The sequence below is a fragment of the Ailuropoda melanoleuca genome, chromosome 1 (assembly GCF_002007445.2).
Source record: "Ailuropoda melanoleuca isolate Jingjing chromosome 1, ASM200744v2, whole genome shotgun sequence".
Classification (NCBI taxonomy): domain Eukaryota; kingdom Metazoa; phylum Chordata; class Mammalia; order Carnivora; family Ursidae; genus Ailuropoda; species Ailuropoda melanoleuca.
The window spans coordinates 8599790-8612558 of record NC_048218.1 but is presented as its reverse complement, the minus strand read 5'-3'; the positions used below and the strand labels follow the sequence as shown (position 1 = coordinate 8612558).

Here is a 12769-nt window from a genome sequence, read left to right as displayed (position 1 = left end):
GGCAGCCATGTCATCAGCTCCACGTGTGGCATTAGTGACCGGGGCCAACAAGGGCATCGGCTTTGCCATCACAAGGGACCTGTGCCGGCAGTTCTCGGGGGACGTGGTGCTCACGGCGCGGGACGAGGCGCGGGGCCGGGCGGCCGTGCAGCAGCTCCAGGCTGAGGGCCTGACTCCCTGCTTCCACCAGCTGGACATCGAAGACCTGCAGAGCATCCGGGTCCTACGCGACTTCCTGCGCAAGGAGTACAAGGGCCTGGACGTGCTGGTCAACAATGCAGGCGTTGCCTTCGACAGTAAGGACATGGGAACTCTTAGGACAGGGGACTTCCCTTGGTGGACCACCAGGGTGGGATAGGGATGGTCCATGAATGCTACTGTGGGACCCACAGATCCGAGGGGATCTAGAACAGCCTCCCTAGGGAAGGAGGTCAGACTAGAGGCACAGGGAAAGCAGAAAACTCCAGAAGTTGCAAGCCTTTCCAGACAGAGCCTCTTGGCATTGCCATGGATCAGACTCTCAGGGACCTCAACAGATTTTTCCAACTCTCCGTATGGACTTTGAGCATTTCCAAGAATTTTTTTACTTATTTTAAAATAAACAACATTCTTGGCTGCATAAAAAAGAAAATTAAAGCACCATCTGCTGGTTACTAGGGGAAAAAAGAGTCATTTATGGCTTATTCTTAAAGAGAACTAATAATAATATTAATAAAACATAAATATTTCCTGGGGCACCTGGGTGGCACAGCGGTTGAGTGTCTGTCTTTGGCTCAGGGCGTGATCCCAGCGTTGTGGGATCGAGCCCCACATCAGGCTCCTCTGCTATGAGCCNACAAAAAGATAGAATACAATAAACAACAAATTACAAAGTCATAGATATCCCATTGTGCACCCTTCCCTTAGCTTACAGCAATGGTGTCAAATTACAAACCTTCACTACATCAACACACCAGATAAATCACGCTGGGACAACACCATTCATTAACCCCGACATTGCTGAGATTTCACTAGATTATAAATGGAAAGAAAATGTTATTGTCAACTGATGGAATCTTCTCAGATGGCTACTACATTTTAATCTATTCTCCTCCTCTCCTAACAGCTGGTGATCCCACACCCCTTCATATTCAAGCAGAAGTGACCATGAAAACAAACTTCTTTGGTACCCAAGCTGTGTGCACAGAACTGCTGCCTCTAATGAAACCCCAAGGTAAGCCTCATCAGGGGCCCAAGCTGTGCTGTTTCTGGCATGATCTGCCCCTGCCTCTCTGGCCTCCTCTACAGGCCCAGGCCCCTCTCCCTGCTCAGCCACACTGGTCTCCTTGGTGATGACAGGTGCCCCTCTGCTTCAGGACTCTTACACACTCGTCCTGCAGTCAGCAGTGCCCTCTGACCCCCTGGTCCCTCACTACTGCCCCTGTCTGAATGATGTCAAGTCATCATTCAAATCTTTCCTCACAGAGGCCTTTTTCTTGCTCCGTCTCACTCATAGGTGCAGAACCCTGAGGATTCCTTCCTGGACCCTCTCTTCTCCTTCTCCCTCTCCCTCTCTCTCAGGGATTCTATTCAGACTAGTGGATTCTTCACTCTCCAAACTTCTCAGGGCTCCTAACATCGGTCACCTGCCTACAACATTCCCAGAGCTCCAGACACACATCATTCTCTTCCTGCCTCTCCTTCTCCTCAGGATGCCCTCCGCCCCCTCCCCAAATTCCACCCCTCCAGCCCCCAACCCATGCACCCATCTGAACATCTAAAACATTTCCAGATGACACTCAGTCTTTTCCCATATCCTCTTGGTCACAGACCGCACCGCACCACCCACCCCCCAGGAAGCTAGAGGTCATTATGCTCACCTCCTTATTGCACAGAGTTGCCCTATGGGCTTTGTCCCCATGCCTCTCCTCCATCCCAGCTCTACAACACACTCGCCTTTCATTTCTGGATCATTGCAACCTTCCTAAGAGGCCCTGTTTCTTCAGTCTCTTCCTCTCGGGCCATTCTCTGTGCTCTCTGAGGGCTTGCTTACTCCCAAAGTCCTTCAGGAGCAAAGCCCAAGCCATGGGCATCACCTGTAGGCATCTCTGTCATCAGACCTGCCAAACTCCAGGCCCATCCACTCCCCTTCCCCTTCAGTGATCTGCACAAAACAAACTGCCAGAATTCCTTGCTTGTCAACTACTGTAATACTTCTCCCACGAGAACGTGATGCGGGGAACCACCACCCTTTTACTACACTTTAAGACAAGCTGATGATTTTAGAAAGATTAAGGTCTCTGGCTTGAACCAGCGACATGCAGGTACACTTGACTCTGTTCTGCCCTGGATTCCCCTTCTGTCCTGGAAAGTTCTACGACCTCTTCTAACACTGGCTTCACTGGCATCTCAAAGCGCAGCTCTCAGATGTCACCGACTCCTTCACTCACCACAACACTTGAGTGGGATGGAGTTCCTTGTGCCACCACCACACATCCTACAAGTATTCCCTTAGGAGGCAAAAATGACTTCGGCCAAGAAATTTTTCTCACTTACTGAACAGTGTTGGTCCATGCTGTGTGTTGACCTTGGACCAGAAAGAGGAGTGTTCTCCTGCATTTGCTAAGGCAGGTTCTCATCAAACAATTCATCTTGCCTCAGGGAAACTAGACTTCCTGGACATGGAAATGCAAGTTATCTTCTCAGTGGGAAAGCAGGGTTTTCTTGCCTTTTGAAAAAGAGTTCTTCCATTAGTTGGGGGGATGGCAGCCACTGCGGCCATGTTACCAGGACTTTACCCTCTTTGGGGAGACTATCTGGGAGAAATCCTAGCTAGGATAATCAAAAGCCAATACTGTCACTCCTCTCCCATACTTCACAACCTAAGACACAAAAAACAATCTTGAATGACTTCACCAGTTCTCTGTGGGTGCAGAACACATTCCAGAAGCCCGAGTTTGCTCTGTTTTTTGGCAAAGAAGGACAAAGCAAAAGACAATTGTGAGCCTGAGGACAATGAGGAATAGCAGATGTTGATTCTTCTTCTTTTTAAATCCTTCCTTCAAAAAGAGTTTTACTGAAATAATTTAGCCAAAAAAACCAAACAAACAAACAAAAAAGATAAGAATCTACAATTGCCTGCCTTCTTAACCAGCAGTCAGTATCTAGGCCATGTACATCCCATCCCACACTCCATGGCTTTTCCATCCCATTCCTCCAAATTTATAGTCCTGAATTTGAAGGATATGCTCTTTAAAGTCATTAACTGCTGTCCTTCCCTTTTCTCTTTAAATTATACTGTGCTCTTATTTCAAAAAACTATTAAGGTATACTCATGTCTCAGGATTCGAGCAAACATTTGAAATCTGAATACTCTTGTTCATCAGGTATTAGCTAAAGTAGGAGGAAATACAGACTTGTTAAGGCTACACTACCAAGGAATCCTTAAAGAAGGTGTTCTCAACCTTCATTTGAGAAGGTCCTCCTTTGCAACATCCTGTACTCTGAAAAACCACTAGAGGACTTCGTGGGAAAACTGCAGTACTGAAGGAATCTCTCTCTCTCTCTCTCTCTCTCTCTCTCTCTCTCAGACACACACACACACACACACACACACACACACACACTGTCATGTTGTGGTTCTAGAAAGGATAGGTGGCTGGACATTTCTAGATGTCATGTGCTAGGCATTTTATATATTGTCCCTATTTAGAACATGGAGGAATAATACATCTCAAGGTCACAAACATAGCTTGTTCCAGACCAAGGTCATGTGGCATCCAAATTCATGGTTCTCCCCACTACTCAAGGTCCTTAAGTATTTTTCACTAGAACCCCCTCTCCAAATGAAGCCTACTCCCATCAGATTTCCCTCATATACAAGGGTCAGTATTTTCACAACTAATACTAGACTTTCTGAGACAGACAGTACAGAAGAGAAAAGACGTCATCACTTCATTACAAACAGCCTACAGAAAGTTAGTAGAGTTTCTCCATCTACTGTCTCCACTACAGTTACATAAGAAAATGATCCCAAGCTCCTGTGAGTAAAGATAGCCTCCCTTCTAGTATACAAATTACGCAGTGTAGGTCCCTCTGCCCCATCTTGTTTTATTTCACACACTTCTGTGTTTTGCAATTTTCAATCATGAACTTGTATTATTTCTATTGTAAGAGAGTTAGATGCTATTTTTGAAAATAAATTTACCTAGTGGAAAGTAATATATATCTGGGAAGTACTCACTAAAATATTTTTTAATTTAAATTCAAGTTAGCTAACATATACTGTAGTATTCGTTTGAAGAATAGAATTTAGTGATTCATCACTTACATACAACACTCAGTGCTCATCCAACAAGTGCTCTCCTTGATACCTATCACCCATTTATTTTTTTAATAATATTTTTTTATTGGGGCGCCTGGGTGGCACAGCAGTTAAGCGTCTGCCTTCCGCTCAGGGCGTGATCCCGGTGTTATGGGATCGAGCCCCACATCGGGCTCCTCCGCTATGAGCCTGCTTCTTCCTCTCCCACTCCCCCTGCTTGTGTTCCCTCTCTCGCTGGGTGTCTCTATCTCTGTCGAATAAATAAATAAAATCTTTTAAAATAATAATAATAATAATAATTTTTTATTATGTTATGTTAGTCACCATACACTACAGCCCTAGTTTTTGATGTAGTGTTCCATGATTCATTATTTGCATATAACACCCAGTGCCCCATGCAATCCATGCCCTCCTTAATACGCATCACTGGCCTATCCCAATTCCCACCCCCTCCCCTCTGAAGCCCTCGGTTTGTTTCCCAGAGTCCATAGTCTCTCGTGTTTCATTCCCCCTTCTATTTACCCCCCCTTCTTCCCTTTCTTCTCCTACCGATCTTCCTACTTCTTATGTTCCATAAATGAGTGAAATCATATGATAATTGTCTTTGTCTGCTTGACTTATTTCGCTTAGCATTATCTCCTCCAGTCCCATCCATGTTGCAGCAAATGTTGTAAAATCATTCTTTTTGATGGCTGAGCAATATTCCATTGTATATATGGACCACATCTTCTCAATCCAGTCATCTGTTGAAGGGCATCTCAGCTCCTTCAACAGTTTGGCTATTGTGGACAATGCTGCTATGAACATTGGGGTGCATATAGCCCTTCTCTCACTACGTCTGTATCTTTGGCGTAAATACCCAGTAGTGCAATTGCTGGATCATAGGGTAGCTCAACTTTTAACTTTTTAAGGGACCTCCACACTGTTTTCCAGAGTGGCTGTACCAACATGCATTCCCACCAACAGTATAAGAGGGATCCCCTTTCTCCACATCCTCGCCAACATTTGTTGTTTCCTGCCTTGTCAATTTTTGCCATTCTAACTGGCGTAAGGTGGTATCTCAGTGTGGTTTTGATTTGAATTTCCCTGATGGCTAATGATTTTGAACATTTTTTCATGTGTCTGTTAGCCATTTGTATGTCTTCATTGGAAAAGTGTCTGTTCATATCTTCTGCCCATTTTATGATTTGTTTATTTGTTTCTCGTGTATTGAGTTTGAGAAGTTCTTTGTAGATCTTGGATACCAGTCCTTTATCTGTGGTGTCCTTTGCAAATATATTCTNGTAGTGTCATTTGCAAATATCTTCTCCCATTCCGTGGGCTGCCTCTTAGTTTTTTTGACAGTTTCCTTGGCTGTGCAAAAGCTTTTGATCTTGATGAAGTCCCACTAGTTCACTTTTTTTTAAAGATTTTATTTATTTATTTATTTGACAGAGATAGAGACAGCCAGCGAGAGAGGGAACACAAGCAGGAGGAGTGGGAGAAGAAGAAGCAGGCTCATAGCAGAGGAGCCTCATGTGGGGCTCGATCCCANCCGTGGGCTGTCTCTTAGTTTTTTTGACTGTTTCCTTGGCTGTGCAGAAGCTCTTTATCCTGATAAAGTCCCATAAGTTCATTTTATCTTTTATTTCTCTTGCCTTTGGAGATGTGTCGTGAAAAAGGTTGCTCTGGCCGATGTCATAGAAGTTGTTGCCTATGTTCTCCTCTAGAATTTTGATGGATTCCTGTCTCACATTGAGGTCTTTCATCCATTTGGAGTTTATTTTTGTGTATGATGTGAGAGAGCGGTCAACTTTCATTCTTTTGCATATAGCTGTCCAATTTTCCCAGCACCATTTATTAAAGAGACTGCCTTTTTTCCACTGGATGTTTTTTCCTGCCTGTCAAAGATTAGTTGCGCAAAGAGCTGAGGGTCCATTTCTGGGTTCTCTATTCTGTTCCACTGGTCTATGGGTCTGTTTTTGTGCCAGTACCATGCTGTCTTTGTGATCACAGCTTTGTAGTACAGCTCGAAATCCGGCATTGTGATGCCCCCAGCTTTGTTTTTCCTTTTCAACAGTTCCTTGGAGATTCGGGGCCTTTTCTGGTTCCATACAAATTTAAGGACTATTTGTTCCAGTTCTTTGAAAAATGTCCTCGGTATTTTGATCGGGATAGCATTGAAAGTGTAGATTGCTCTGGGTAGTATGGACAATTTAACTATGTTTATTCTTCCGATCCATGAGCATGGAACATTTTTCCATCTTTTTGTGTCTTCTTCAATGTCTTTCAAGAGTGATTTGTAGTTTCTAGAATATAGATCCTTTACATCTCTGGTTAAGTTAATTCTGATAATGTATGATTTTTGGTGCTATTGTAAATGGAATCGATTCCCTAATTTCTCTTTCTTCAGTCTCGTTATTCGTGTATAGAAATGCAACTGATTTCTGGGCATTGATTTTGTATCCTGCCACCTTACTGAATTGTTCTATAACTTCTAATAGTTTGGGAGTGGATTCCTTTGGGTTTTCCATATAGAGTATCATGTCATCTGCAAAGAGAGACAGTTTGACTTCTTCTTTGCCGATTTGGACACCCTTTATCCCTTTTTGTTGTCTGATTGCTGTTGCAAGGACTTCTAGTATTATGTTGAATAGTAGTGGTGAGAGTGGGCATCCTTGTCGTGTTCCTGATCTTAAGGGAAAGGCTTCCAGCTTTTCCCCATTGAGAATAATGCTTGCAGTAGGCTTTTCATAGATGGCTTTTATGAGATTGAGAAATGTACCCTCTATTCCTACACTCTGAAGGGTTTTAATCAGGAAAGGATGCTGTATTTTGTCAAATGCTTTTTCTGCATCAATTGAGAGGATCATATGGTTCTTGACTCTTTTCTTGTTGATACGATTTATCACACTGATCAATTTGTGAAAGTTGAACCACCCTTGCATCCCAGGGATGAATCCCACTTGGTCATGATGGATAATCCTTTTAATGTACTGTTGGATCCTCTTAGCTAGGATATTATTGAGAATTTTGGCATCCATATTCATCAGGGATATCAGTCTGTAATTCTCCTTTTTAATGGGGTCTTTGCCTGGTTTGGGGATCAAGGTAATACTGGCCTCATAGAATGAGTTTGGTAGTTTTCCTTCTGTTTCCATTTTTTGAAGCAGCTTCAAGAGAATAGGTATTATTTCTTCTTTGAATGTTTCGTAGAATTCCCTGGGGAATCTGTCAGACCCTGGATTCTTGTTTTTGGGGAGGTTTTTGATCACTGCTTCAAACTCTTCATAATTAATCGGTCTGTTTAAATAATCAATTTCTTCCTGTTTCAGTCTTGGTAGTTTATAGTTTTCCAGGAAGGCATCCATTTCTTCCAGGTTGTTTAATTTATTGGCATAAAGCTGTTGATAAAAGTTTCTAATAATCCTTCCTATTTCATTGCTGTTGGTTGTGACCTCTCCCCTTTCGTTCATAATTTTATTAATTTGGGTCCTATCTCTATTCTTTTAAATAAGTCTGACCAGTGGCTTATCGATCTTATTTATTCTTTCAAAGAACCAGCTTCTAGTTCTGTTGATCTGCTCTACTATGCTTCTGGTTTCTAATTCATTGATCTCTGCTCTAATCTTGATCAACTGCTTTCTCGTGCGTGGGTTAGGCCTGTTCTTCTGTTCCAGCTCCAGATTCTTGAGGTGAGAATATAAAAACTGCATTTTAGATTTTTCTATTCTTTTGAGTGACCCTTGGATGGCTATGTATTTTCCCCTTAGGACCGCCTTTGCAGTGTCCCATAGGTTTTGGACCACTGTGTTTTCATTCTCGTTGGTCTCCATAAATTGTTTAAATTGATTTTTAATTTCCTGGTTTACCCAATCATTCTTGAGCAGGATGGTTCTTGGTTTCCAAGTGTTTGAGTTTCTTCCAAATTTTTCCTTGTGATTGAGTTCCAATTTCAAAGCATTGTGGTCTGAGAATACACAGGGAATAATTTCAGTCTTTTGGTATCGGTTGAGACCTGTTTTGTGACCCAGTATATCGTCTATTCTGGAGAACGCTCCATGTGCATTTGAAAAGAATGATTATTCTGTTGTTCTGGGGTGTAGTGTTCTGTATATATCTATGAGGTCCATCTGGTCTAGTATATCATTCAAACCTCTTGTTTCTTTGTTGATTTTCTGCTTAGGTGATCTGTCTATTGCTGAGACTGGAGTGTTGAGGTCCCCTACTATTAACATATTTTTATCTATATGTCTCTTTATTCTGGTTAAGAGTTGGCTTGTGTATCTTGCTGCTCCCCTGTTGGGGGCACAGATATTTGTAATTGTCATGTCCACTTGTTGGATACATCCTTTAAGAATCATATAGTGTCCTTCTGTATCTCTAACTACAGCTTTAGCTTAAAATCTAATCTGTCTGATATGAGAATTGCTACCCCAGATTTCTTTTGAGGTCTGTTGGCATGAAAAATGGTTCTCCATCTCTTCACTTTCAGTCTGGATGTACCTTTAGGTTCAAAATGAGTCTCTTGTAGACAGCATGTGGATGGGTCATGTCTTTTTATCCAATCTGCAACCCTGTGGCGTTTTATGGGAGAGTTTANTTTAGGCCATTCACATTGAGAGTGATTATTGAGAGATATGATTTTAATGTTGTCATGTTGCCTGTGAAGTCTTTGTTTCTACAGATTGTAAATTTCTGTTCTGTATCACTCTTGGGGTCTTTTTACTTTTATAGAACCCCCTTAATATTTCTTGTAGTGTTGGCTTGGTGGTCACATATTCTTTCAGTTTCTGCTGGTCTTGGAAGCTCCTTGTCTCTCCATCCATTTTGAATGACAGCCTTGCTGGATAAAGTATCCTTGGCTCCATGTTCTTCTCATTTAGGGCTCTGAATATGTCTTGCCAGCTTTTTCTGCCTTGCCAGGTCTCCGTAGACAGGTCTGACGTTATTCTGATGTTCCCCACTCTGTACGTGAGGAATCTCTTCCCCCTCGCCGCTTTCAAGATTGTTTCCTTGGATCTAAGATTTGTGAATTGTACTATTATATGACATGGTGTTGGTCTGTTGCATTGATCTTGGGAGGGGTCTTCTCTGCCTCTTGGGCACGAATGCTTGTTTCCTTCACCAGATTAGGGAAGTTCTCAGCTACAATTTGTTTAAATATCTCTTCTAGACCTCTCTCTTTCTCCAGCCCTCAGGGATGCCGATGATTCTGACATTGGAATGTTTCATTGAGTCAGTAATCTCCTGTAGTCTTTTTTCTTGAAAGTGGAGTTTTTTAAGCCATGTTTCTTCTTTTTCCTTCTTTTCTATCATTTCTTCCTCTAACTTACTAATTCGTTCTTCTGCCTCATTTATCCTGGCCATTAGAGCATCCAGTTTAGACTGCATTTGATTCACAGCATTCTTAATTTCCAGCAGATTTGTTCTCATTGCGGTCCTTAGAGATTCTATATTTTCGTTAATATTTTTTTCAAGCCTACACATCATCTTGACCATTGTTACTCTGAACTCCATTTCTGACAATTTGGTTATATCAATGTCCATTAGTTCTGTGGCAGAGGCCACAGTCTGTGTTTCTTTCCTTTGTTGGGGGTTCCTCCTCCTTGTCATTCTGATGAGGTGTGGTTGCGGGGATATACAGAGTCCCAGTTATTGACCAGGACCCAAGCAATGTGCACTTGTTTTATAGGGACCTTAGGGTTGTGGGCTTCTTGATTTTTTAGCTTGCCTTCTGGGGGAGGGGCCTGCCGCGCTGATACTCAGGCAACCCTGTTTGGGTAGAGTTGCCCCATTCCCTGGGGGGGGGGGCGCTCAATGAGAACCGGTTTTTCTGGGCTTCTGTTCTCTGGCGGCTTTCTCTGGCGGCTTTCCCTGGCAGTTTTCTGTGACTCTTCTGCGAGCCAGAGCAGCAGTGACCGTATCCTAGCCTCTGTCTCAGAACAGAGAAATCGCAGTCCGCTCTCCACTGAGCTCTCTTGGCCGCTTTAACTCTGTTTGTGTTGGTGCTGCCAAAAACCCTGCAGTGTCCCGGGTTGTGCGCCCCACAGCCGGTGTCCCAGCCCTCACTTCCAGGGCCTGCACGTCTCTGTCTTTTGGGCTTCTAACACCGCCAGATGCCCCCGGTTTCCACACACACTCCCGAGCTCCCAGTTTCAATCTGGTTTCCCCAAAGCTACCAGTCCGCAAGTCCGGCCTGCTCCCCAGTGCGGATGGCTACTGCTTCCCAGAGCCCGAGTGCAGCGACTCCTTCCCCCTTCCGTTTATCTTCCAATATCTGTGCGCGGATTCAAGGCTCACCGCTTCGTACCTCGATACCCAGTGCCAGAGATGTTCGTTTGTAGAAATCCAGATGTAGCTTCCTGCGACTCGGGCTGATTTCATGGGTGTTCAGGATGGTCTGGTAGATATCCAGCTCGACTCAGTGGACCGGCTGAAATAGGGGTCCCCTACTCCTCCACCATCTTCTTTCCTCCCCCCAGACTTCATTTCTTTTCATACCATCTCTTTAACATGTCACTTTTCCCCTGCCCCTCTCCATGACCATATTGCCGGGCATTTTGTCACTGCTCCTGAGATGATGATTCCCAAAACAAGAGAGAATAGCACACAGCCCACCCCACTGAGGTGATTTCTTTTTACTTGCTACAGCAGAGTGACAGCCTCCCTAACCTGATGCTGTCTGTTCACCTTCAAAAGTTCATCTATAAACTAATCAGCTGCTCATTGGTTAATAGACAGTTGTTCATAGAGCACTACCCTAGTGACCACAAGATCTTCAGATGGTCCCAAAGCAGACCTATGAGGAAAAGTGGCTCTCTACTCATGTTACACTGAGCACCTCCTTATATTCTGCTCAGTGTGTTCCTGTATAAGGCACTTTCTTCTCTTTATGGAATGTCTGGACACTGCCCAGTCCCATTAGATCATTTCTCTGACATCCTCTGAGACATTAGGGGTAAAACAAAGTTCAAGACTGTATCATGTCCGTCACTTACAGAGGCAGTCTTCACTAACAGTCAGCCAACTGGGAATTGTCTCCCAAACGGACAAAATACTAGCAGTTCCGGTATTCATCATCCTCGTGCATGCCATTCTTCATGACTCTTTGTGTTGTATTTTAGGCAGAGTGGTGAATGTGTCTAGCATAATGAGCTTCGCAGCCCTTAAATCGTGCAGCCCAGAACTGCAGCAGAAATTTCTGAATGAGACCATCACAGAAGAGGAGCTGGGGGTGCTCATGAAGAAATTCGTGGATGACATAAAGAACGGAGTGCACAAGGAGGAGGGCTGGCCTGATATAAAATTAGTCACATATGCAGTGTCCAAGATGGGTGTCACGGTCCTGTCCAGAATCCATGCCAGGAACCTGAGTGAGCAGAGGAGAGGGGACAAGATCCTCCTGAATGCCTGCTGCCCTGGATGGGTGAGAACAGACATGGGTGGACCAAAAGGCATCAAAAGCCCAGAAGAAGCAGCAGAGGACCCTGTCTACTTGGCCCTTTTGCCATCAGATGCTGAGAGACCTCATGGAGACTTTCTTATGGAGAAGAAAGTTGAACAATGGGGACTCCTCTCTCAGTTCCCTTCATGGGTTCCATTTTGATATCTGACATGATTTGACCAAAACAACTCTTACACTGTCAACAATATCCTTACCAAAAAAAAAAAAAAAAGAATCTCCACCCCTATCAAGTACTCACGCTGAATTGGCTACAAAATTCTGTAAAGTTTTCTGAGATTTCTTCTGTGTTATAAAAGAAAAAGTATGACTCTGAGAAACAAACCGAGAGTTTCAGAGGGGAAGGGGGTGGGGGGATGGGGTAGCTGGTGATGGGTATTAAGGAGGGCACATGTTGTGATGAGCACTGGGTGTTATATGCAACTAATGAATCATTGAACACTACAAAAATAAATAAATAAATAAATAAATAAATAAATAAACTTAAAAAAAATAAAAAGTGGAATTGATGACGATGAATGAACATCATAGATGAATAAACAATCTAAGTACGTGTCCATGTGCACAGACTGCTCCATGCCAACCAGCCCAAAACTCTAACAGACCCTACATCATATCAAGAGAAGGGAGAGTTTAACTCAGGACTTGGTAAACATTAGAGAAAGAGCCAGATAATAAGTATTTTTTGCCTTTCCAAGGCCAGTGGTCTCTGTTGGGCCTACTCAAATCTGCTGTCGTAGCTTGAAAGTCATCACAGATCATATATTAACCATGAATGGGGCTGGATTTCACTGGCCAGCATACTTGATCAGCCTCTATGATGACACAGGTGAGCCCATGAAGGACAGACATCCTCTGTGGTCTCGTTAAATATCAAACTCACTGGGGGAAAAACAACTGCGAGGTGTGAAACGGGAGTGGGCGCTTAAGATACATTCCTAGGACAAGCTGAGACAAGGCGGAAAGTGAATGTGGATTGGTATCAATGNTTATTAAAGAATGATTGTCAAATTCTCCCCAAG

At 43.5% G+C, this 12769-nt stretch overlaps 1 protein-coding gene across 1 annotated transcript; it reads left to right on the top strand.

The window, feature by feature from the left end:
- The first annotated feature begins 7 nt into the window (after positions 1–7).
- LOC100463727 (carbonyl reductase [NADPH] 1) lies at positions 8–12071 on the top strand. Its single transcript, XM_002917066.4, has 3 exons — positions 8–296; positions 1106–1213; positions 11410–12071. The coding sequence occupies exons 1-3, from the start codon at positions 8–10 to the stop codon at positions 11889–11891; spliced, it is 879 nt and encodes a 292-aa protein (XP_002917112.3). The 3' UTR covers positions 11892–12071.
- Positions 12072–12769: the final 698 nt, after the last annotated feature.

Excerpts from the sequence above, each read along its gene's own strand:
- LOC100463727 (XM_002917066.4), top strand. The coding sequence starts at position 8 with ATGTCATCAGCTCCACGTGTGGCATTAGTGACCGGGGCCAACAAGGGC. Across the intron at positions 297-1,105 it reads TGCAGGCGTTGCCTTCGACA|CTGGTGATCCCACACCCCTT; the intron begins GTAAGGACATGG and ends CTCTCCTAACAG. Across the intron at positions 1,214-11,409 it reads GCCTCTAATGAAACCCCAAG|GCAGAGTGGTGAATGTGTCT; the intron begins GTAAGCCTCATC and ends GTTGTATTTTAG.